Source organism: Pseudophryne corroboree, chromosome 1 (genome assembly GCF_028390025.1).
Source record: "Pseudophryne corroboree isolate aPseCor3 chromosome 1, aPseCor3.hap2, whole genome shotgun sequence".
In the NCBI taxonomy this organism is placed as follows: domain Eukaryota; kingdom Metazoa; phylum Chordata; class Amphibia; order Anura; family Myobatrachidae; genus Pseudophryne; species Pseudophryne corroboree.
In genome coordinates, this window is record NC_086444.1 from 91,995,090 (window position 1) to 92,017,082 (window position 21,993).

The following is a 21,993-nucleotide window of genomic DNA, read 5'->3' on the forward strand; positions in this document are numbered from 1 at the left end:
AACGAATAAGTAATGTGAATTGGTAATTGTGATTTTATATAATATAATATTATATAATATAGGTGCCATGCTAATTAAGTAGTGTCAGCTGGAGAGATCACTGCACATACACCCAGAAGAGGCAACATGTCTCCATTATAGGAGCTGCCGTTGTCCTAAGCATTGTGTAATAATCCCAGTAGAATAGGTGGTTACTTAGTCAAGGGACATGCAAAATAAAAATAAATTGAAAAAAGTTAATACATCAATGTAAAAGTTTCCCTGATGCCCCTAGAACGGCGTGGCCATAGACATGTGCCTAATTTGCCTATATGATAAATAAAACCAGCGCAACAGATATATTAAAATAACTCTGCTAAAGATGCTGGGGAAAATGTTGTACATTTATTTTTGGCTTTTTGCATGTACAGTACACGGCCCTTGCTAACCATGCCCTTTAACTACTGGACATCCCACATCCCACATCCACAAAACAGCTGGATGGCATCACATACAGAAGCCAAGTGGCAGGACTGAGAATAAGCAGGGAGAACGGGGTGGTGATTGCAATAAACAGGATGCAGAAAGCAATCTCTTTCTGGAGAAAAGGACATTTCAGATCTGAACTTCAAATGCACCTCACATTCCGAGAACCCCTTCAGTTCACTACTGAAAGCGCCTCTGACCAGACCTCCTCCAAACATGAGGGTAAGAGACATGTTTTACCATCGCCTGTAACAGGCTGCTGGCATTCATAGATATGATTGTACCCTGATCTGTTAGGGGTTCAGTAATTGGGAATTACTCACTCAGTGTTATGGGATCTGCAAAGCATATTGAAGATGGCCATTGTTTCCCATTTTCTGGAGAAAAGTATTTATGATAGATTATTATACTAAATAAAATTACATATAGATGCTAAACCGTATTGTTGTGTAAAGTGTAGCCAGAGCTAAGCCTCAGACCTTGACCATGTAACAATATTAAGTACTGGAGGAGTTTATAGTATTTATTACATCTTGTGTAGAATGGCTGCTTTCGTACATAGGGAACAGTGGCTTTTCCAACTTGCAGGGAGTAGAATCAGACCAAAGATACAGTTGAATGCCTGTGAATTTGGGAATCAGATAGAAGGATGTGGAATGCATTATATTTAAAGAAAACTGTTTTCCTGACTTCATTTTCAGTTGAATGAGAGCTGAAAACTTTACTTTTCTATGTATATTCCCAGTTTTGCCTCTTGATGTATAGTCCCAGTTTTTCCTCTTTATGTATATTCCCAGTTTTTCCTCTTTATGTATATTCCCAGTTTTTCCTCTTTATGTATATTCCCAGTTTTTCCTCTTTATGTATATTCCCAGTTTTGCTTCTTTAAATGCATATAACATCCATTTGACCCAATTTAATATATATATATACAGTATATATGCAGTGTGTATATATATATATATATATATATATATATATATATAATGTTTTCCTATGTTAGTTTGGCTTTTCAGGGGTACAGGCAGATTTCCTCACTTTCTCCTATACTTATCTCAGCTTTTGCCGGGTAGAATTATTGCTCGAATGCCGTTGTCGCCGTTTTGGAATAGGATAGGTGCAAAAAACGGGAGCATGCAGGTTGCGATAACCCAATTTTTCGAGAGATAGGTGCAATAACTTTAGCCGCAATCGCGTATTGCGTTATTGTGACAAATTGGGTACCCCACTTTGACTTTTTTATGTCTAATCCACTTACAATTTATTTATTATTTATTACCAGTTATTTATATAGCGCACACATATTCCGCAGCGCTTTACAGAGAATATTTGGCCATTGACATCAGTCCCTGTCCCAGTGGAGCTTACAATCTATTTTTCCTACCTCATTTACACGCCCACACATTCACGCTAGGGCTAATTTTGTTGGGAGCCAATTAAGCTATATATATTTTTTGACTGTGGGAAGAAATTGGAGTACCAGGAGGAAACCCACGCAAGCATGGGGGGAATACACAAAAACTCCACACAGTTAGGGCCATAGTGGGAATTGTACCCATGACCTCAGTGCTGTGAGGCAGTAATGCTAACCACTACACCATCCGTGCTGCTATTTGTTACAACAGTGGCCATCAGAATTTTTTTCAGTGATTGTGCCATGTTTATCATGTTTTATTCATATGGGCAAGGCACCTTCTGTGTGTCGTTATATCTGTGTATCTGTGTGGGCATCCTGTAGGTCAGGGCTGGCCAACCTGTGGCTCTCCAGCTGCTGTGGAACTACAAGTACCAGCATGTGCTGACACCGTTTTACTGTTAGGGAATGCTAAAACTGTGGCAGGGCATGCTGGGATGAGTAGTTTCAGCTGGAGAGCCACAGGTTGGCCAGGCCTTCTCTTTCTCAGCACAGTCATATATTTATGTGGTAGAGAATTTAGACTGTAAGCTCTGAAGCTCAGGAACAATTAAAATAATTAAACATTCCCTGTAAACGTGCTGCAACTATATAAACAGATGTTAATAATAACATTCTTTTCATGTGTATGAGATCTATTGTTAATTGTTTAATTTATTGAGTTTTTCTTTTTATTACATATACATATTATATAATATGCAGGCACTTTAGAATCCACGTGCAGTACAGGTTGAGTATCCCATATCCAAATATTCCGAAATACGGAATATTCCGAAATACTGACTTTTTTGAGTGAGAGTGAAATAGTGAAACCTTTGTTTTTGATGGCTCAATGTACTCAAACTTTGTTTAATACACTATGGGGCAGATTTATGAAGCTCGGTGAAGTGATAAAGTGGAAGGTGATAAAGAACCAACCAATCAGATCCTAACTACTGTGTCACAGGCTGTGTTTGAAAAATGTCAGTTAGGAGCTGACTGGCTGGTCCTTTATCACCTTCCAATTTATCACTTCACCAAGCTTAATAAATCTGCCCCAAAGTTATTAAAAATATTGTATTAAATGACCTTCAGGCTGTGTGCATAAGGTGTATATGAAACATAAATGAATTCTGTGAATGTACACACACTTTGTTTAATGCACAAAGTTATATAAAATATTGACTAAAATTACCTTCAGGCTGTGTGTATAAGGTGTATATAAAACATAAATGCATTCTGTGCTTAGACTTAGGTCCCATCACCATGATATCTCATTATGGTATGCAATTATTCCAAAATACGGAAAAATCCTATATCCAAAATACCTCTGGTCCCAAGCATTTTGGATAAGGGATACTCAACCTGTATATGATTATATATCATGTGCATGTGCGCAGCTTTAAGCCTTGCTGGGAATATGTTTTCTTTCCCCGTTCTTATTTCCTCTCCTATATTTCTGTGTCTCTGAGTATGATTGTAGCATGCTAGCAGCATTTCCTTACACGTATAATAATTATTTTAGCTACAAAAAAGCAAAACTGTACACTCTCTATATGTCTGACTACAGCTTGCAGTATGAGAATATATGTAAGTCACCCATATGTTTTATTATATTACGCAAACTGAAACCTATACCAAGAAATAAAGACACGGACAACTGTATAGTTTGGAAAAATGGAGGTCACAGCCAAATGTATTAAATTCGAATCAGAATTGTAAATATTAATTACCGATGGTGCCAACTCAGCCATGGCTTAAAACTTTTGAATCTTTAAACAAATGGGGCGGAGTTTCCGCCCCTTGCGCAATCCGTCCTGGGTAGAACCATCTCCCTTAAATTAGCACAGTGCTGGTCCCTCCTTAAGGGGTGGTATTCATGTGACCGACGGTCGGGAGACCGACGGTCACATGACCTCCTCCAGCATTCCCGACCCCCACTATCCCGATGGTCGGCATGCCGACCAACAGGGACTATTTCCACTCGTGGGTGTCCACGACACCCATAGAGTGGGAATAGAACCCGTGGCGACCGTAGGTCGCCACCGAGCCCGCAAGGGGCTTGCTGCACTCGCCCCTCCCCGCCGGGATCCCGGCGTCGGTATGCTGCCGGGATCCCGGCGTCGGTAAGCTGACCAGCGGTCAGCAGACCGCCGGTCAGCCATACTACACCCCTCCTTAAGATGGTGACCTGGTCCTCCCCTGAGGTAGTGACCGACTCGTTTTTTCTCAAAGGGCAAATGCTAGCCAAGCTCTGCTGCGCTAAATTGAGCCGCCGAATAGCACTGCTTTCCGCCCGCTGCGCCTCACAATTGCTGGAATAATTATAACAAATTATTCCAACGTGACAATTTATAAAAAAACAACATTTTAATAAAATTATCTTGCCGGGTGGGATCACAAAATGGCAAGAGGAATTTGAATTCCTCAGCCCTAACTTAAATAAGATAACATAACCCGCCTACCAAACCACTTCTCATTGGATAACTGTTTGATTGACAAGCGACAACAACTTATTAACTAATATCAACACAAAAACCAGATCCAGCCAGCTTAGCTACATAACAAACAGGGTGCTTATATTCACTCTATCCTATACAGTCTCTCGTTCTTTTTAAAGGGGGTGAAGGCTGCATAATTTATTATTAAATACTCACTACAATACTAACACACATCTACTTTCCTGCTAGATTATCTATGCGTTCATTGTTTTACATTATGTGCAGGGGATGAATATGTATATCCATTAGTAACCAGAATCGTTTTCAACTTATTATACCTATAATGCTAAATCAAGTTTATTTACTTTATATATCTTCTCAACATTGTAAGCTATCATCAATAGTTATATATATATATATATATATATATATATATATGCACCAGCGCATATATATATATCTATATATATATATATATATATATGTATATATATATATATGCACTGGTGCATTTTGGTGCGTATATGTATATGTATATATATATATATATATATATATATATATGTATGTGTGTGTGTGTGTGTGTGTGTGTGTGTGTGTGTGTGTGTGTGTGTGTGTGTGTACAGAACGGGGGGCAGGACCGGGCATCATGTCATTAGGCCATCCATCTCTCAGCAAAACGCAGCGATTTGCAGGTCTATAGTGGGGATAAAATTACATGAATCGCGTCATATTGGCCCCATCCCTTCCCACTGACCCATGATCCCTGCTCTGCCAACGATTGTTGGGGGAAAAATGAATCATCTGTCAGGGCCTGGGGAAGGGGGAGGAGTGGATGAGTTTCCTGGGTACTCAGAAACAGCCCCCTTACTTGTGCCACTGACCCAGCCCATAGCACTAGGAAGTAGGCAGTATTCAGGTGGGTGACCTGCTGTTCCAGAACTCCAGGAGTCTTCTGGACGTTGTGGGGGAGTAGGCAGCAATCTCCGAAAGAGGGTGCAAGTCTTACTGGGGCAGATGTATTAACCTAGAGAAAGCATAAGGAAGTGATAAACCAGTGATATGTGCAAGGTGATAAACAAACCAGCCAATCGGCTCCATTATGTAAATTAACAGTTAGGATCTGATTGGCTGCTGCCTTTATCACCTTGCACATATTACTGGTTTATCACTTCCTTATGCCTTCTCCAGGTTCATACATCTGCCCCGTTGTTCCTTGTGACTAATGTAAGACAGCCCTTCTCCTGCGCAGTATTACATTTGTCATTATTTGCCTTCTGATGGGTTATATCAACAAATGTCTTCACACTTAAAAACATAGGCCCTCATTCCGAGTTGATCGCTCGCAAGGCGAATTTAGCAGAGTTGCTCACGCTAAGCCTACGCCTACTGGGAGTGTATCTTAGCTTCTTAAAATTGCGACCGATGTATTCGCAATATTGCGATTACAAACTACTTAGCAGTTTCAGAGTAGCTTCAGACTTACTCGGCATCTGCGATCAGTTCAGTGCTTGTCGTTCCTGTTTTGACGTCACAAACACACCCAGCGTTCGCCCAGACACTCCCCCGTTTCCCCGGCCACTCCTGCGTTTTTTCCGGAAACGGTAGCGTTTTTTCCCGCACGCCCATAAAACGGCCTGTTTCCGCCCAGTAACACCCATTTCCTGTCAATCACATTACGATCGCCGGAGCGATGAAAAAGCCGTGAGTAAAAATACTATCTCCATTGTAAAATTACTTGGCGCAGTCGCAGTGCGAATATTGCGCATGCGTACTAAGCGGAATTTCACTGCGATGCGATGAAAAATACAGAGCGAACGACTCGGAATGAGGGCCATAAACAATAAGACCCTGCCTTGCAATGAGTAAACCACATATTGTATGTTTATCCCTAGAAGCTGCTGTTCTGTCTTGTGTGGTTCTTGGAGATTTGGCAAGGTGCAGCTTTACTTTCATTTCGGAGTCCAAGGTAAGAACTGAGCCAATGTTGGTTTATCAGGCAACATAATTAAAATATATATGTTTCATAACAGAAGTGTTATGTTTGATGAACAAATCAGTATGTCTGCTTCCTCTAATAAATGCAACAAAGAAATGTACTAAACAACACCAAAAGTATAATGTATAAACAAATAAAAGAGCTGCGCAAGAACTGTCTTTTCCATCTTTGTGACATCATGCACCGATTGTTTGCCCTTGGCAGTGGTGCAAGTAGAAAAAATGTATTAGTGGAACTGTGTGTGCAAGGCAAAAAATGGGTGTGGCCAAATGCCACATGGGGTGTGGCCAATGAAAATGGGGGCGTGATACACATATGCGGGGCCAGATACACATATGACTCCAATTGTGCCAGATACACATATGCACCCACAGTGGCAGATACACATATACCCCCACAGTGCCAGATACGCTCCCACAGTGCCAGATACACCCGCACTGTGCCAGATACACATATGTCCCAGTGCCAGATATGGTCCTACAGTGCCTGATATGCCCCCACAGTGTCAGATACACATATGTCCCACAGTGCCAGATACACAAATGCCCCACATTGCCAGATACACATATGCCCCACAGCGCCAGATACACAAATGCTCCACAGTGCCAGATACACAAATGTCCCCAGCAGTGCCATATATGCTCCCACAGTGCCAGATACACATATGCCCCACAGTGCCAGATACACAAATGCTCCACAGTGCCAGATACACAAATGCCCCCAGCAGTGCCATATATGCTCCCACAGTGCCAGATACACATATGCCTCACACTGCCAGATACACAAATGCCCCACACACAAGTCTCCCACAGTGCCAGATACACAAATGCCCCCAGCAGTGCCATATATGCTCACACAGTGCCTGATACACATATGCCCCAGGGTGCCAGATACACATGCACCACAATGCCAGATACACATATGCCCCACAGTACCAGATACACATATGCCCCACAGTGCCAGATACACATATGACCCACAGTGCCAGGTACACAAATGACCCACAGTGCCAGATACACAAATGCCCCCAGCAGTGCCATATATGCTCCCACAGTGCCAGATACACATTGCCGCACAGTGCCAGATACACATTGCCCCACAGTGCCAGATACACATTACCCCACAGTGCATATGAGCATCTCACAATAATAGACAAACAGCCTAATTCAGAGACGGGTGCCAATGCCACCGCATCTACAAATTTGTACACAGCGGCTGTGTGATAATATGCAAATGTCACATAACACTCTGAGGGTCTGTTTCAGGGGTGAACGCTGCTGCATCCACTCTAGCACCCATTGGTGGAGTCGCAGATGCGGTAATATGCAAATGCTAGTTTCAGCCTTCCCCTCCGCCCATTTACTGCACCCCTCCTGCACCCTTGTACGCAGTAGCACTGCCGGTGATTCTAGCCAGCACACCATTAGTGCACTATCACGTGCACCATTGCCACTTGTGCCTTCCCTATGGCAGGTGCAGTGTCTCCGCCTGTAGCTGCTATGCCTCTGAGAACGCAGGCCACTTACAGTGACATGCCTGAGGTACTCCATAACACGCCCAGGTAATGGATTTTTTGCGCCCCCATCAGGCCACCTCTCATACAACCCCTGGAATGCCTATCACTTTGCCCCTCTCTATCTGATACCAGCGGCTCAATTCGCAACAGCTCATTTGTGCGTACACTCAGGGTAATGCATGTGCCATGGGGGTATTCAGAATGATTTGCGCATGCGCAGTAGCAACCAATTGCTTGACTATGCAAACATCAGCATTGCGGTCCATTAGTGCTCACCTCCAATCAGGCCCTGAATTGTGCTTACATTCACAGTGATGCGTATACAACCCGAGGCGCATTGCGCAGTGTGCAAAAATCTGACTCAGAATGAGACCCACTGTTTCCATCCTCACGGTACAGATATTAGAGTCCATATATTATGGTAATACAATTTATAGCAATTGCAAAGCAGAGAAATCAAGATTTACAAGCACACTGCACTGAAGAGCTCGCAATCTAAAACCAGAATTGCTGGTATTGTTAGCAGTCCATCAGTGCAAGTCCCCCCCCCATTAATATAGCTTACACTAGTGGTTCCTAAACTGGGGTGCCTCAGGGCTCTTGCAGGGGTGCCTCGGGTTAGTGGTCCAGGACCAACTCAAATTATTTATGGTCAATGTAATAGGCTAAATGAGTTTTTGTGGCTGTCAGTCAGGTGCGTCAGCACATTTATGGGCTGGGGGGCAAGATAGAACCTCATTTGGCGCCCCTGGGGGTTCAGCCACCGGGGAGGAGGAGGCAGTACTACGGGGACAAACTGGAGGTGGCACCATGGTGGGGTGGAGGTGGGAAGAGAGGGGGAGACTGTCTGGAAAAGAAAGAGGGAGACAGAGAGAGAGACTAAGTTTCAGGGAGAGTGAGGGAAAGAAAGGGACAGTGTCAAGTAGAGAGAAAGAGACAGTGTCATGGAGAGAGAGGAGCAAGAGGAGAGAGAATGTTAGGGAGAGAAGAGAGAGAGGAGAGAGAGTGTTAGGGAGAGAAAGAGAGAGAAGCTCGAGTGTTAGAGAGGAGAGAGAGAGAGGGGGGGGAAGAGAGTGTTAGGGAGAGAGAGAGAAAGCGAGAGAGAGAGAGAGAGAGAGAGAGAGAGAGAGAGAGAGAGAGGAAAGAGTGTTAGGGAGAGAGAGAGAGAGGGGGGGAGAGAGTGTTAGGGAGAGAGAGGGGGGAGAGAGAGAAAGCTAGAGAGAGAGAGGAAAGAGAGTGTTAGAGAGAGAGAGAGAGAGAGAGAGAGAGGAAAGAGAGTGTTAGGGAGAGAGAGAGAGGAAAGAGAGTGTTAGGGAGGGAGAGGGGAGAGAGAGTGGAACAGGGGGTGAGCTGGAGTGAGAGAGACACTATTGTACTTGTCCAGATTACACAGCAGCACAGCCACAGGTCTCTCATAGAGGCGGGCACTCTTCGGCATTAGGCCACGCTGCCAAAACACCCATGATTTGCGGCAGTTTGACACTGCTCTGTGGGGAGTTAGGGGTAGGGGAGCGCCGCTGCCTAGTCCCTGCCCTGCACGGGGGTTGTGATATGCGGACATTAAACTGACTGCACATCCCTCCTCCTTTGTACATTGGCCGGCATCTCTCATGTTTGAGGGAGGGGGGGCGAGCTGCCGCCTCGCCCCACCCATTCCAATGCCTTTGCTGCCAATCATAATCATCTATGGACAAACAGAAGCGAATCCTGTCCCCCACCACATATCTACACCTAAGGATGAAATATATTATAAACCCAATAGACTTAATTTAATATTTGTTTCTGAATTCCTCAATAAGAAACTTTTGGCATAGGGCGCGGTGAAAAAATTTCTGACACTCTAAGGAGCCGTGACTCAAAAAAGTGTGGGAACCACTGGCTTACATACATGAAACAATGGGGGTAATTCCGAGTTGATCGCAACAACAATTTTGTTAGCAATTAGGCAAAACCATGTGCACTGCAGGGGAGGCAGATATAACATGTGCAGAGAGAGTTAGATTTGGATGGGGTGAGTTCAATCTGCAATCTAAATTGCAGTGTAAAAATAAAGCAGCCAGTATTTACCCTGCACAGAAACAAAATAACCCACCCGAATCTAACTCTCTCTGCAAATGTTATATCTGCCCCCCATGCAATGCACATGGTTTTGCCCAACTGCTAAAAAATTTCCTGCTGCGATCAACTTGGAATTACCCCCAATATAAACAGCAAATTACGAATTGAATTGCATTTCAAAATAACTAATATGTAATTTGATTACAAGTGAAATGACTTGCACAAGAGAGACCGTGAGAGGGAGATAAATATAGATCGCATCTGGCTTTATTTAGCGCTTTCCTCGCTTCGATTGAACTTGTGACGGAAAATGCGTTCCTGGGGATGTTTAGTCATAAACGATACAGCTAATTAGCCAGATTATTTTTGTTTATTATTGGCACATTAGCACTGGCTGTAATTAGATAGTATTAAGGCCTCTAATAATAATTAGTGTTGTTTATGCCATGACAGCCTGGGAATTTGTATATCAGTGACGGCATGTCAGGGAGTCAGTTTATAAGTAATCGTAGCTTATATCCCTCCTGTAGCTAGAGCTGAAATAAAGGAGTCCTTGAGCATCCAAACTCACGGATGTACACCAGGGAAGGGCTATGAAGCGACGCTAGCATACAGTTACAGCCATGACTGCGGCACAATATGCAAGCAGGGTGGATTGGCCATAGGGCTCACCAGGAAGATTCTTGGTAGGCTGACGTATCTGTGTTTTGTGTGTTGTTATGTGGCCCCACCCCCCACATGATAGGCAGCCTACCGCACTCATTACACTGCATTGTCCCCATTCATTCTGTTATTTTATCTCTGCAGTACAGCAGCTCTGCCATCCAGTGATGCTGCCATGGCTACACGCTATGTTATACCTCTTGTGCTGCCCATGTCCGGCCACTTATAAAATATTTTACAGAGCCACTTTTAGTTCCCAATCCGCTCCTGGTCTCAGACACACCTGCAGCAAAAGACACAAGGAAGGCCACAACTGCGTACAATCAGGCCCTATGAGGAGGGATCCACCCAGTGGCGTCAGAAGGCAGGTGTGGGGGGTGCGGCCCGCACCCGGGTATCCCCCTTGGAAGGGGTGACACCAAAGTGCCAGCTCTTCTGTAGTAACAGGAGCCGAGTGCTGCAGTGAGATAAACCCCACGCCCTCATCAGACCGCACCCCCATTAAGACTGCATCCATAAATTTCCCGGTGTGGTTTTCCATCCCAATCCGCCACTGTAACGCAAGGACATCTGTAGCTGGGTCCACCTGAGTCACCCAGAAATATTTAAAATAATTCTGCATTCAGCACTGGTGTGTGAATCCTATTGATTTAGATTCTATTTTAAGTTTTCTTTATTGAATGGCGTGGTATTCATGTGGTGGCATGTTGGAATTTTATGTGGAATTTACTCCTTTGTGCAGTGTCAAAGACTTTTCCACCTCTCCACACACCCAGATGCACGTCCACTGGTGTGTCTGAGTGTGAGTGGCAAGCAGGTGTGCATACTGAAGTTAGTTGGATAGAGCATACATAGGGCATAATTCAGGGCTGCAATATTTGAGAAGGTGTGCGCACGTGCAGGACCCGTCCTGCACGTGCGTGAGCAGTTAACTGACAGGCAGAGGCGTTCGCGGGGTGGCACCGGGGAATGACAACGTCATTTTTGGGGCAGCTGCGTGTCATCACACGCGGCCGCTCTGATCAAAAAAATGGTGGAGGGACTCATGCCATCGCAGCCCGGCTGCGCCGGCAGGAGGTATCCATAGTTATGAGACTATACACATTGAGTTCTGCGCATGCAATGAGGTCGCAGTAATGCTCCACTTGCATTCAAGTGGGCAGGCTGTTATACAGCAATGAAACACATGTCCGCCCGTCATCCATCAAATCATCCATGTGTTATGTGTTTTCAGCCGTGTGACGCCGGTGAATTGCGTTTGGACCGCCTTCGGTGCGTGGTCAGAATGTGACGGCTGTACTAAAACTCAGGTATGTGACCTCAGGCATGAACGGTGACATCGGTATGCATCTATTGTCATTCTATTATTTTATTACATGTTTTTATTGAGCACAGCACACATTTGCAAAGTACAACTGGCGATAATGAAGAGGAAAAAAAAGGAACAATGGCCCTCATTCCGAGTTGTTCGCTCGTTATTTTTCTTTGCAATGCAGCGATTTTCCGCAAACTGCGCAAGCGCAATGTTCGCACCGCGCCTGCGCCAAGTAAATTTGCTAAGAAGTTTGGTATTTTACTCACGGCATAACGAAAAAATTTCTTCGTTCTGGTGATCGGAGTGAGATTGACAGGAAGTGGGTGTTTCTGGGCGGAAACTGGCCGTTTTATGGATGTGTGTGAAAAAACGCTGCCGTTTTTGGGAAAAACGCGGGAGTGGCTGGAGAAACGGGGGAGTGCCTGGGCGAACGCTGGGTGTGTTTGTGACGTCAAACCAGGAACGACAAGCATTGAACTGATCGTACTGGAAGAGTAAGTCTCGAGCTACTCAGAAACTGCAAAGAAAAAACTTTTCGCTATATTGCGAATACTTCGTTCGCAATTCTGCTAAGCTAAGATTCACTCCCAGAGGGCGGCGGCTTAGCGTGTGCACTGCTGCGAAAATCGTCAGCGAGCGATCAACTCGGAATGAGGGCCTATGTGTCCACACAAAGACAATAAAGATAGAATATACTAGCTGACTCTCCCGGTACGTCTGGGAGGCTCCCGAAAATCAGGTGGCACTCTCGGCCGCCTCAGAGGAGCGGGCAAGTCTCCCAGAATCGTCTTCCACCCTCCGTTTAGCCGCTCACTTAGAGAAGTATACGGACCTGGCGGGCAATGGCGCGATTCTTACTAAATCACGTCATTGTAGTCATGCCTCCTACTTTATAGTAGCAGTGTATAACTGGGGCGTGGCCACAAGATGCAATCGTGCAGCCATGCCCCCACATAGGGGTACATTTACTAAGCAGTGATGAGAGAAGTGAGCCAGTGGAGAAGTTGCCCATGGCAACCAATCAGCACTGAAGTAACATCTATAATTTGCATACTATAAAATGATACAGAGCTGCTTATTGGTTGATGGGCAACTTCTCCACTGGCTCACTTCTCCGCTCTTATCACTGCTTAGTAAATGTACCCCATAGTCTTCTTAGCATCTTCATGACCCCAAACTGCCTGTAGACCAAGCTCCGCTATCCCCTCTGTGCCACCCTGGCTGCCCCCTCCCGGAGAGGGTAGCCAGGAAGTCTGCAACTATGAATATAACACATATGCATATAATTGTCATGTGGTACACAGTGCAAATTGTACTCCTAAACAATATAGACTCCAATGGAGCATTTTAATAATGAGAAACCAAAAAAACTTTTCATTATTACACATGAAAAGTGTCCAATAATAACAGCCAATAAGCAATAATAAAAGGAAGTAAGAAAAGGGGGGGTTGAGGGGCTACTTAGGCCTCGAATGGGGCAGCCTCCAAACTCCACATACACATACTTCCCTACTCTCCCAAGTTCTGCGGGAGACACACGGTTTCTTGGGTAGTCCCCCACAGCCCCGGGAGAGTAGGCACCTCTCCCGCATTTTGCTCACTTCCTAGTGAAGTGGGCAGAATATGAAGATAAGTACGAAAAAAGGTGGACCTGTCGGAGGGGGCGGGCCTAATAATGCAATTATATGCTAATCACACAATTTTAGCCCCGCCTCCATGCAAATCCGAGGCAAAAGATCAATTATCCCTGTGAGGGGGTTGGGACTAATGATGCAATTTGCTCAGCCCGCACCCCCCCCATCTGCTTCTCCTCTCCAGGTATCTCCTGGAGAGGAGATTTGTAATGTAGGTAAGTATGACATAAGACAGTAATTAAACACCTGGATCGGCTCATCCTCCAACAATATTCTGCTCTCATACCAACCTGTGTGTTGAAAGCAAATTTTAACCTGCAGCTGCATGGAAGACAGCAAAATATCCACATAGCTTTCCCACACTTCACAAAATATTCTGCACACTATGGAGGGATGCCTCCATCCAATCCATTCATAGTTTTTCTTAAAACAGAGACAAATTAGGAGGGTTAGGGAGCATCCAGTGCTGGAGGATGTTTTTTTTTGCAGCAGCAGAGATAATAAGTTGGGGTTTCCTACTACCCTTAGTAAGTATATCTAGACCCCAGGGACTCCAAGTCACTCCAAGTATGGCCCACTCCAGCGTCAGTGGTAGGTAATTGAGGTGGTGGGCAGTAGCATAGGTTTTAATCTGCACCCAGAACCTTTTAATTAGTGGGCAGTCCCACAGACAGTGATAAAGTGACACATCTTTATAAGTGGGATTGGGCCGAGGAAGGAGGGGGGGGGAGGAACGATGAAGGTTTAGGGTTAGGCACTAGGGGGGGTGGTTAGCCATACCCCCCGAGTGTTAGCCATAGCTGTCACCCAGAGGGTTAGCTATAGCCACCACCGCCTACATACCGAACCTATACAAGCATATTTAGGATTGAATTCCCATCTTTAATTTAATTCTGAAAATCTTCTTATGTATAGTATTATAGTTTTTGTTTTTCATCCCTTTAATATAGACCCGTCGGAGGTCCATCGAGGTTTACGCTCAGTTTGAGGGCCTGGAGTGCTCTGGATCTGCATATGAAACTCAGACGTGTCATCCCACCAGAGGATGCCCTATAGAAGATGGGTGTGGAGACAGATTTAGATGTACTTCAGGTAATCATTGTATGAAAATAAAGCATTTCTGAGGAACCAGATTAAAAAGTCATATTTTTAAAAGGAAATGCACCCATATTGTACAATACTGGAGAAAACTGGGATGGAAGTGGGGGGAGATTAAGATTTACTAAAACTTCTAAAACGGACAAGCGCAGGTGTTGTACATACTGTAGCAACCAATCAGATTAAGTCTATCATTTTCTAGAATGCAATAGAGAAATTGTAGCAAAGATCGGATTGGTTGCTTTGGACTTTTGTGCAATTTGTCCAATCACCTGTTTTACATACTGACATTTGGTTTGGTCACACTTCTGTCTCTTCTGTTTCTCATGTGTTATACTGAAGCTCATGCACCATTTGCTTGTGCTCTATAAACAGAATCTGCCATTGTGAATCACATCTGACATGGATTTTTTATTTCCTTTACATAGCAAGTTAAGTAGCGTTTGAGCATCTGACAGTCATTGTTTTTAGTTGTCCGACAAATCATTATCTCTTATTCAAAATTCCTCTGGAGTACTCTAGTATGGCTGCCAGTTACACACAAACTACTCTGAGCATGGCATATGAAGGCAGAGGAGGGAGAAAGGGAGGATCTTACATTACCCAGAGCAGGCAGAACTCAGGGTGGAGATGCATCAAAGCTTGGAGAGGGATAAAGTGGAGAGAGATAAAGTACCAACCAATCAGCTTCTAAATTGTAAATGTACAGCCTGTGTTTGAAAAAATAAGATTTTACTCACCGGTAAATCTATTTCTCGTAGTCCGTAGTGGATGCTGGGAACTCCGTAAGGACCATGGGGAATAGACGGGCTCCGCAGGAGACTGGGTACTCTAAAAGAAAGATTAGGTACTATCTGGTGTGCACTGGCTCCTCCCTCTATGACCCTCCTCCAGACCTCAGTTAGGATACTGTGCCCGGAAGAGCTGACACAATAAGGAAGGATTTTGAATCCCGGGTAAGACTCATACCAGCCACACCAATCACACCGTATAACTCGTGATACTATACCCAGTTAACAGTATGAAATATAACTGAGCCTCTCAACAGATGGCTCAACAATAACCCTTAGTTAGGCAATAACTATATACAAGCATTGCAGACAATCCGCACTTGGGATGGGCGCCCAGCATCCACTACGGACTACGAGAAATAGATTTACCGGTGAGTAAAATCTTATTTTCTCTGACGTCCTAGTGGATGCTGGGAACTCCGTAAGGACCATGGGGATTATACCAAAGCTCCCAAACGGGCGGGAGAGTGCGGATGACTCTGCAGCACCGAATGAGAGAACTCAAGGTCCTCCTCAGCCAGGGTATCAAAATTGTAGAATTTTGCAAACGTGTTTGCCCCTGACCAAGTTGCAGCTCGGCAAAGTTGTAAAGCCGAGACCCCTCGGGCAGCCGCCCAAGATGAGCCCACTTTCCTCGTGAAATGGGCTTTTACTGATTTAGGATGCGGCAATCCAGCCGCAGAATGCTCCAGCTGAATTGTGCTACAAATTCAGCGAGCAATAGTCTGCTTAGAAGCAGGAGCACCTATTTTGTTGGGTGCCTACAGAATAAAAAGCGAGTCAGTTTTCCTGACTCCAGCCGTCCTGGAAATATAATTTTTTAAGGCCCTGACTACGTCCAGTAACTTGGAATCTTCCAAGTCCCTAGTAGCCGCAGGCACTACAATAGGTTGGTTCAAATGAAAAGCTGATACCACCTTAGGGAGAAACTGGGGACGAGTCCTCAGTTCTGCCCTATCCATATGGAAAATCAGATAAGGGCTTTTACATGACAAAGCCACCAATTCTGACACACGCCTGGCCGAAGCCAAGGCCAATAACATGACCACTTTCCACGTGAAATATTTCAAATCCACAGTTTTAAGTGGCTCAAACCAATGTGATTTTAGGAAACTCAACACCACGTTGAGATCCCAAGGTGCCACAGGAGGCACAAAAGGGGGCTGAATATGTAGCACTCCCTTTACAAATGTCTGAACTCCAGGCAGTGAAGCCAGTTCTTTCTGGAAGAAAATCGACAGAGCCGAAATCTGGAACTTAATGGAACCCAAGTTTAGGCCCATAGTCACTCCTGACTGTAGGAAGTGCAGAAAACGACCCAGCTGAAATTCCTCTGTTGGGGCCTTCCTGGCCTCACACCACGCAACATATTTTCGCCAAATACGGTGATAATGGTTTGCGGTTACTTCTTTCCTGGCATTTATCAGCGTAGGAATGACTTCCTCCGGAATGCCCTTTTCCTTTAGGATCCGGAATTCAACCGCCATGCCGTCAAACGCAGCCGCGGTAAGTCTTGGAACAGACAGGGCCCCTGCTGTAGCAGATCCTGTCTGAGCGGTAGAGGCCATGGGTCCTCTGATATCATTTCTTGAAGTTCTGGGTACCAAGCTCTTCTTGGCCCATCCGGAACCACGAGTATCGTTCTTACTCCTCGTTTTCTTATTATTCTCAGTACCTTTGGTATGAGAGGCAGAGGAGGGAATACATAAACCGACTGGTACACCCACGGTGTCACTAGAGCGTCCACAGCTATTGCCTGAGGGTCCCTTGACCTGGCGCAATATCTAGTTTTTTTGTTTAGGCGGGACGCCATCATGTCCACCTGTGGCCTTTCCCAACGGTTTACCAACAGTTGGAAGACTTCTGGATGAAGTCCCCACTCTCCCGGGTGTAGGTCGTGTCTGCTGAGGAAGTCTGCTTCCCAGTTGACCACTCCCGGAATGAACACTGCTGACAGTGCTAAGACGTGATTTTCCGCCCATCGGAGAATCCTTGTGGCTTCTGCCATCGCCATCCTGCTTCTTGTGCCGCCCTGTCGGTTTACATGGGCGACTGCCGTGATGTTGTCTGATTGGATCAGTACCGGCTGGTTTTGAAGCAGAGGCCTTGCCAGACTTAGGGCATTGTAAATGGCCCTCAGTTCCAGAATATTTATGTGTAGGGACGACTCCTGACTTGACCCAAGTCCTTGGAAATTTCTTCCCTGTGTGACTGCCCCCCAGCCTCGAAGGCTGGCATCCGTGGTTACCAGGACCCAGTCCTGTATGCCGAATCTGCGGCCCTCTTGAAGATGAGCACTCTGCAGCCACCACAGTAGAGATACCCTGGTCCTTGGAGACAGGGTTATCAGCCGATGCATCTGAAGATGCGATCCCGACCACTTGTCCAAGAGGTCCCACTGAAAGGTTCTTGCATGGAACCTGCCGAATGGAATTTTGCTTCGTAAGAAGCTACCATTTTTCCCAGGACTCGTGTGCAGTGATGCACCGATACCTGTTTTGGTTTCAGGAGGTCTCTGACTAGAGATGACAGCTCCTTGGCTTTCTCCTGCGGGAGAAACACTTTTTTCTGTTCTGTGTCCAGAACCATCCCCAGGAACAGTAGGCGTGTGGTAGGAACCAGCTGTGACTTTGGAATGTATAGAATTCATCCGTGCTGTTGTAGCACTTCCCGAGATAGTGCTACTCCGACCAACAACTGCTCCTTGGACCTCGCCTTTATAAGGAGATCGTCCAAGTACGGGATAATTAAAACTCCCTTTTTTCGAAGGAGTATCATCATTTCTGCCATTACCTTGGTAAAGACCCTCGGTGCCGTGGACAGTCCAAACGGCAGTGTTTGGAATTGGTAATGGCAATCCTGTACCACAAATCTGAGGTACTCCTGGTGAGGATGGTAAATGGGGACATGTAGGTAAGCATCCTTGATGTCCAGGGATACCATGTAATCCCCCTCCTCCAGGCTTGCAATAACCGCCCTGAGCGATTCCATCTTGAACTTGAATTTTTTTATGTATGTGTTCAAGGATTTCAAATTTAAAATGGGTCTCACCGAACCGTCCGGTTTCGGTACCACAAACAGTGTGGAATAGTAACCCCGTCCTTGTTGAAGTAAGGGCACCTTGACTATCACCTGCTGGGAATACAGCTTGTGAATTGCCTCTAGCACAGCCTCCCTGCCTGAGGGAGTTGTCGACAAGGCAGATTTGAGGAAACGGCGGGGGGGAGACGCCTCGAATTCCAGCTTGTACCCCTGAGATACTACTTGAAGGATCCATGGATCCACCTGTGAGCGAGCCCACTGATCGCTGAAATTTTTGAGGCGGCCCCCCACCGTACCTGGCTACGCCTGTGGAGCCCCTGCGTCATGCGGTGGACTCAGAGGAAGCGGGGGAAGAATTTTGATTCTGGGAACTGGCTGACTGGTGCAGCTTTTTCCCTCTTCCCTCGTCTCTGTGCAGAAAGGAAGCGCCTTTGACCCGCTTGCTTTTCTGAAGCCGAAAGGACTGTACCTGATAATACAGTGCTTTCTTAGGCTGTGAGGAAACCTAAGGTAAAAAATTTTCTTCCCAGCTGTTGCTGTGGATACGAGGTCCCAGAGACCATCCCCAAACAATTCCTCACCCTTATAAGGCTCTATGTGCCTTTTAAAGTCAGCATCACCTGTCCAGTGTCGGGTCTCTAATACCCTCCTGACAGAATGGACATTGCATTAATTCTGGATGCCAGCCGGCAAAATATCCCTCTGTGCATCCCTCATATATAAGACGACGTCTTTAATATGCTCTTATGTTCGCAAAATAGTATCCCTGTTTGACAGGGTCACAGACCACGCTGCAGCAGCACTATCTGCAGGTCTCAGTCTAGTACCTGAGTGTGTAAATACAGACTTCAGGATAGCCTCCTGCTTTTTATCAGCAGGTACCTTCAAAGTGGCCGTACCCTAAGACGGCAGTGCCACCTTTTTTGACAAACGTGTGAGCGCCTTATCCACCCTAGGGGATATCTCCCAGCGTAACTTATCCTCTGGCAGGAAAGGGTACGCCATCAGTAACTTTTTAGAAATTACCAGTTTCTTATCGGGGGAACCCACGCTTTTTCACACTTCATTCACTCATTTGATGGGGGAACAAAACACTGGCTGCTTTTTCTCCCCAAACATAAAACCCTTTTTTAGTGGTACTTGGGTTAATGTCAGAAATGTGTAACACATTTTTTATTGCCGGGATCATGTAACGGATGTTCCTAGTGGATTGTGTATATGTCTCAACCTCGTCGACACTGGAGTCAGACTCCGTGTCGACATCTGTGTCTGCCATCTGAGGGAGCGGGCGTTTTTGAGCCCCTGATGGCCTTTGAGACGCCTGGGCAGGCGCGGGCTGAGAAGCCGGCTGTCCCACAGCTGTTACGTCATCCAGCCTTTTATGTAAGGAGTTGACACTGTCGGTTTATACCTTCCACCTATCCATCCACTCTGGTGTCGGCCCCACAGGGGGCGACATCACATTTATCGGCATCTGCTCTGCCACCACATAAGCCTCCTCATCAAACGTGTCGACACAGCCGTACCGACACACCGCACACACACAGGGAATGCTCTGACCGAGGACAGGACCCCACACAGCCCTTTGGGGAGACAGAGAGAGAGAGTATGCCAGCACACACCAGAGCGCTATATAATTTAGGGATTAACACTATATTGAGTGAATTTTTCCCAATAGCTGCTTGTATATACAATATTGCGCCTAAATTTAGTGCCCCCCCCTCTCTTTTTAACCCTTTGAGCCTGCAAACTATAGGGGAGAGCCTGGGGAGCTGTCTTCCAGCTGCACTGTGAAGAGAAAATGGCGCCAGTGTGCTGAGGGATATAGCTCCGCCCCTTTTTCGCGGACTTTTCTCCCGCTTTTTTATGGATTCTGGCAGGGGTATTTATCACATATATAGCCTCTGGGGCTATATATTGTGAGATATTTGCCAGCCAAGGTGTTTTTATTGCTGCTCAGGGCACCCCCCCCCCAGCGCCCTGCACCCTCAGTGACCGGAGTGTGAAGTGTGTATGAGGAGCAATGGCGCACAGCTGCAGTGCTGTGCGCTACCTTGGTGAAGACTGATGTCTTCTGCCGCTGATTTTCCGGACCTCTTCTTGCTTCTGGCTCTGTAAGGGGGACGGCGGCGCGGCTCCGGGAACGAACACCAAGGCCAGTTCCATGCGGTCGATCCCTCTGGAGCTAATGGTGTCCAGTAGCCTAAGAAGCCCAAGCTAGCTGCAAGCAGGTAGGTTCGCTTCTTCTCCCCTTAGTCCCTCGTTGCAGTGAGCCTGTTGCCAGCAGGTCTCACTGTAAAATAAAAAACCTAAAATAAACTTTCTTTCTAGGAGCTCAGGAGAGCCCCTAGTGTGCATCCAGCTCGGCCGGGCACAGAAATCTAACTGAGGTCTGGAGGAGGGTCATAGTGGGAGGAGCCAGTGCACACCAGATAGTACCTAATCTTTCTTTTAGAGTGCCCAGTCTCCTGCGGAGCCCGTCTATTCCCCATGGTCCTTACGGAGTTCCCAGCATCCACTAGGACGTCAGAGAAATGACAGTTAGGAGCTGATTGGATGGTACTTCCTTTACATTGTATCTCTCTCCTAGCTTTGAAAAAGCTCCCCCAACGTACCAACCAATCTGCTTCTAAAGCTGGGTACACACCTGGCCGACATGTTCAGCCAATCCACTTATCTAACGATTGGTAATTGTATGCATTGCACACTGACCAATTGTCCGCCTGATGTGTCGTGCTAGACATCACACCAGGGCGGGCATTTAAATGTACCCACCCACTTGAGATGTCAGTCACCAGCAGTCCCTGCAGCAAGTATAGAGGCAGTTGTCCCACGTCTTTTGTCTAAAAGGGCTACCCTTGTGTATTGTGCAGCACCATAGGCCCCGCCACACTGGGGTCCACCAAGGAATACCCCAGCTCCCCTTATCCCAGGTGAGGCTAGCTATTAAGGTCAAGCACTGCAGAAGCTTTTCAGAGATTGGTATACTGTTCCAGACAGCGGCCCCCACAGAGAGTTTCCGCATGGTTTAAGTCTTAATAAGTAGGCCCATCTAATTCTGTAAATTAACATCGGCCCTCATTCCGAGTTGTTCGCTCGGTATTTTTCATCGCATCGCAGTGAAAATCCGCTTAGTACGCATGCGCAATGTTCGCACTGCGACTGCGCCAAGTAACTTTACTATGAATAAAGTAATTTTACTCACGGCTTTTTCTTCGCTCCGGCGAACGTAATGTGATTGACAGGAAATGGGTGTTACTGGGCGGAAACACGGCGTTTCAGGGGCGTGTGGCTGAAAACGCTACCGTTTCCGGAAAAAACGCAGGAGTGGCCGGGGAAACGGTGGGAGTGCCTGGGCGAACGCTGGGTGTGTTTGTGACGTCAACCAGGAACGACAAGCACTGAACTGATCGCACAGGCAGAGTAAGTCTGAAGCTACTCAGAAACTGCTAAGTAGTTAGTAATCGCAATATTGCGAATACATCGGTCGCAATTTTAAGAAGCTAAGATTCACTCCCAGTAGGCGGCGGCTTAGCGTGTGTAACTCTGCTAAATTCGCCTTGCGACCGATCAACTCG

At 46.0% G+C, this 21,993-nt stretch overlaps 1 protein-coding gene across 1 annotated transcript in view; it reads left to right on the forward strand.

Moving 5' to 3' along the window:
• Nucleotides 1–566: 566 nt before the first annotated feature.
• The window catches only part of C7 (complement C7), a 217,261-nt gene continuing 195,834 nt past the window's right edge, over nucleotides 567–21,993 (forward strand). The window contains exons 1-4 of the mRNA XM_063961404.1: nucleotides 567–687; nucleotides 6,195–6,268; nucleotides 11,770–11,845; nucleotides 14,435–14,576. Of these exons, the coding sequence (XP_063817474.1) occupies nucleotides 682–687; nucleotides 6,195–6,268; nucleotides 11,770–11,845; nucleotides 14,435–14,576 (298 nt within the window). The 5' untranslated portion in view covers nucleotides 567–681. The remainder of the gene's footprint in view (nucleotides 688–6,194; nucleotides 6,269–11,769; nucleotides 11,846–14,434; nucleotides 14,577–21,993) is intronic.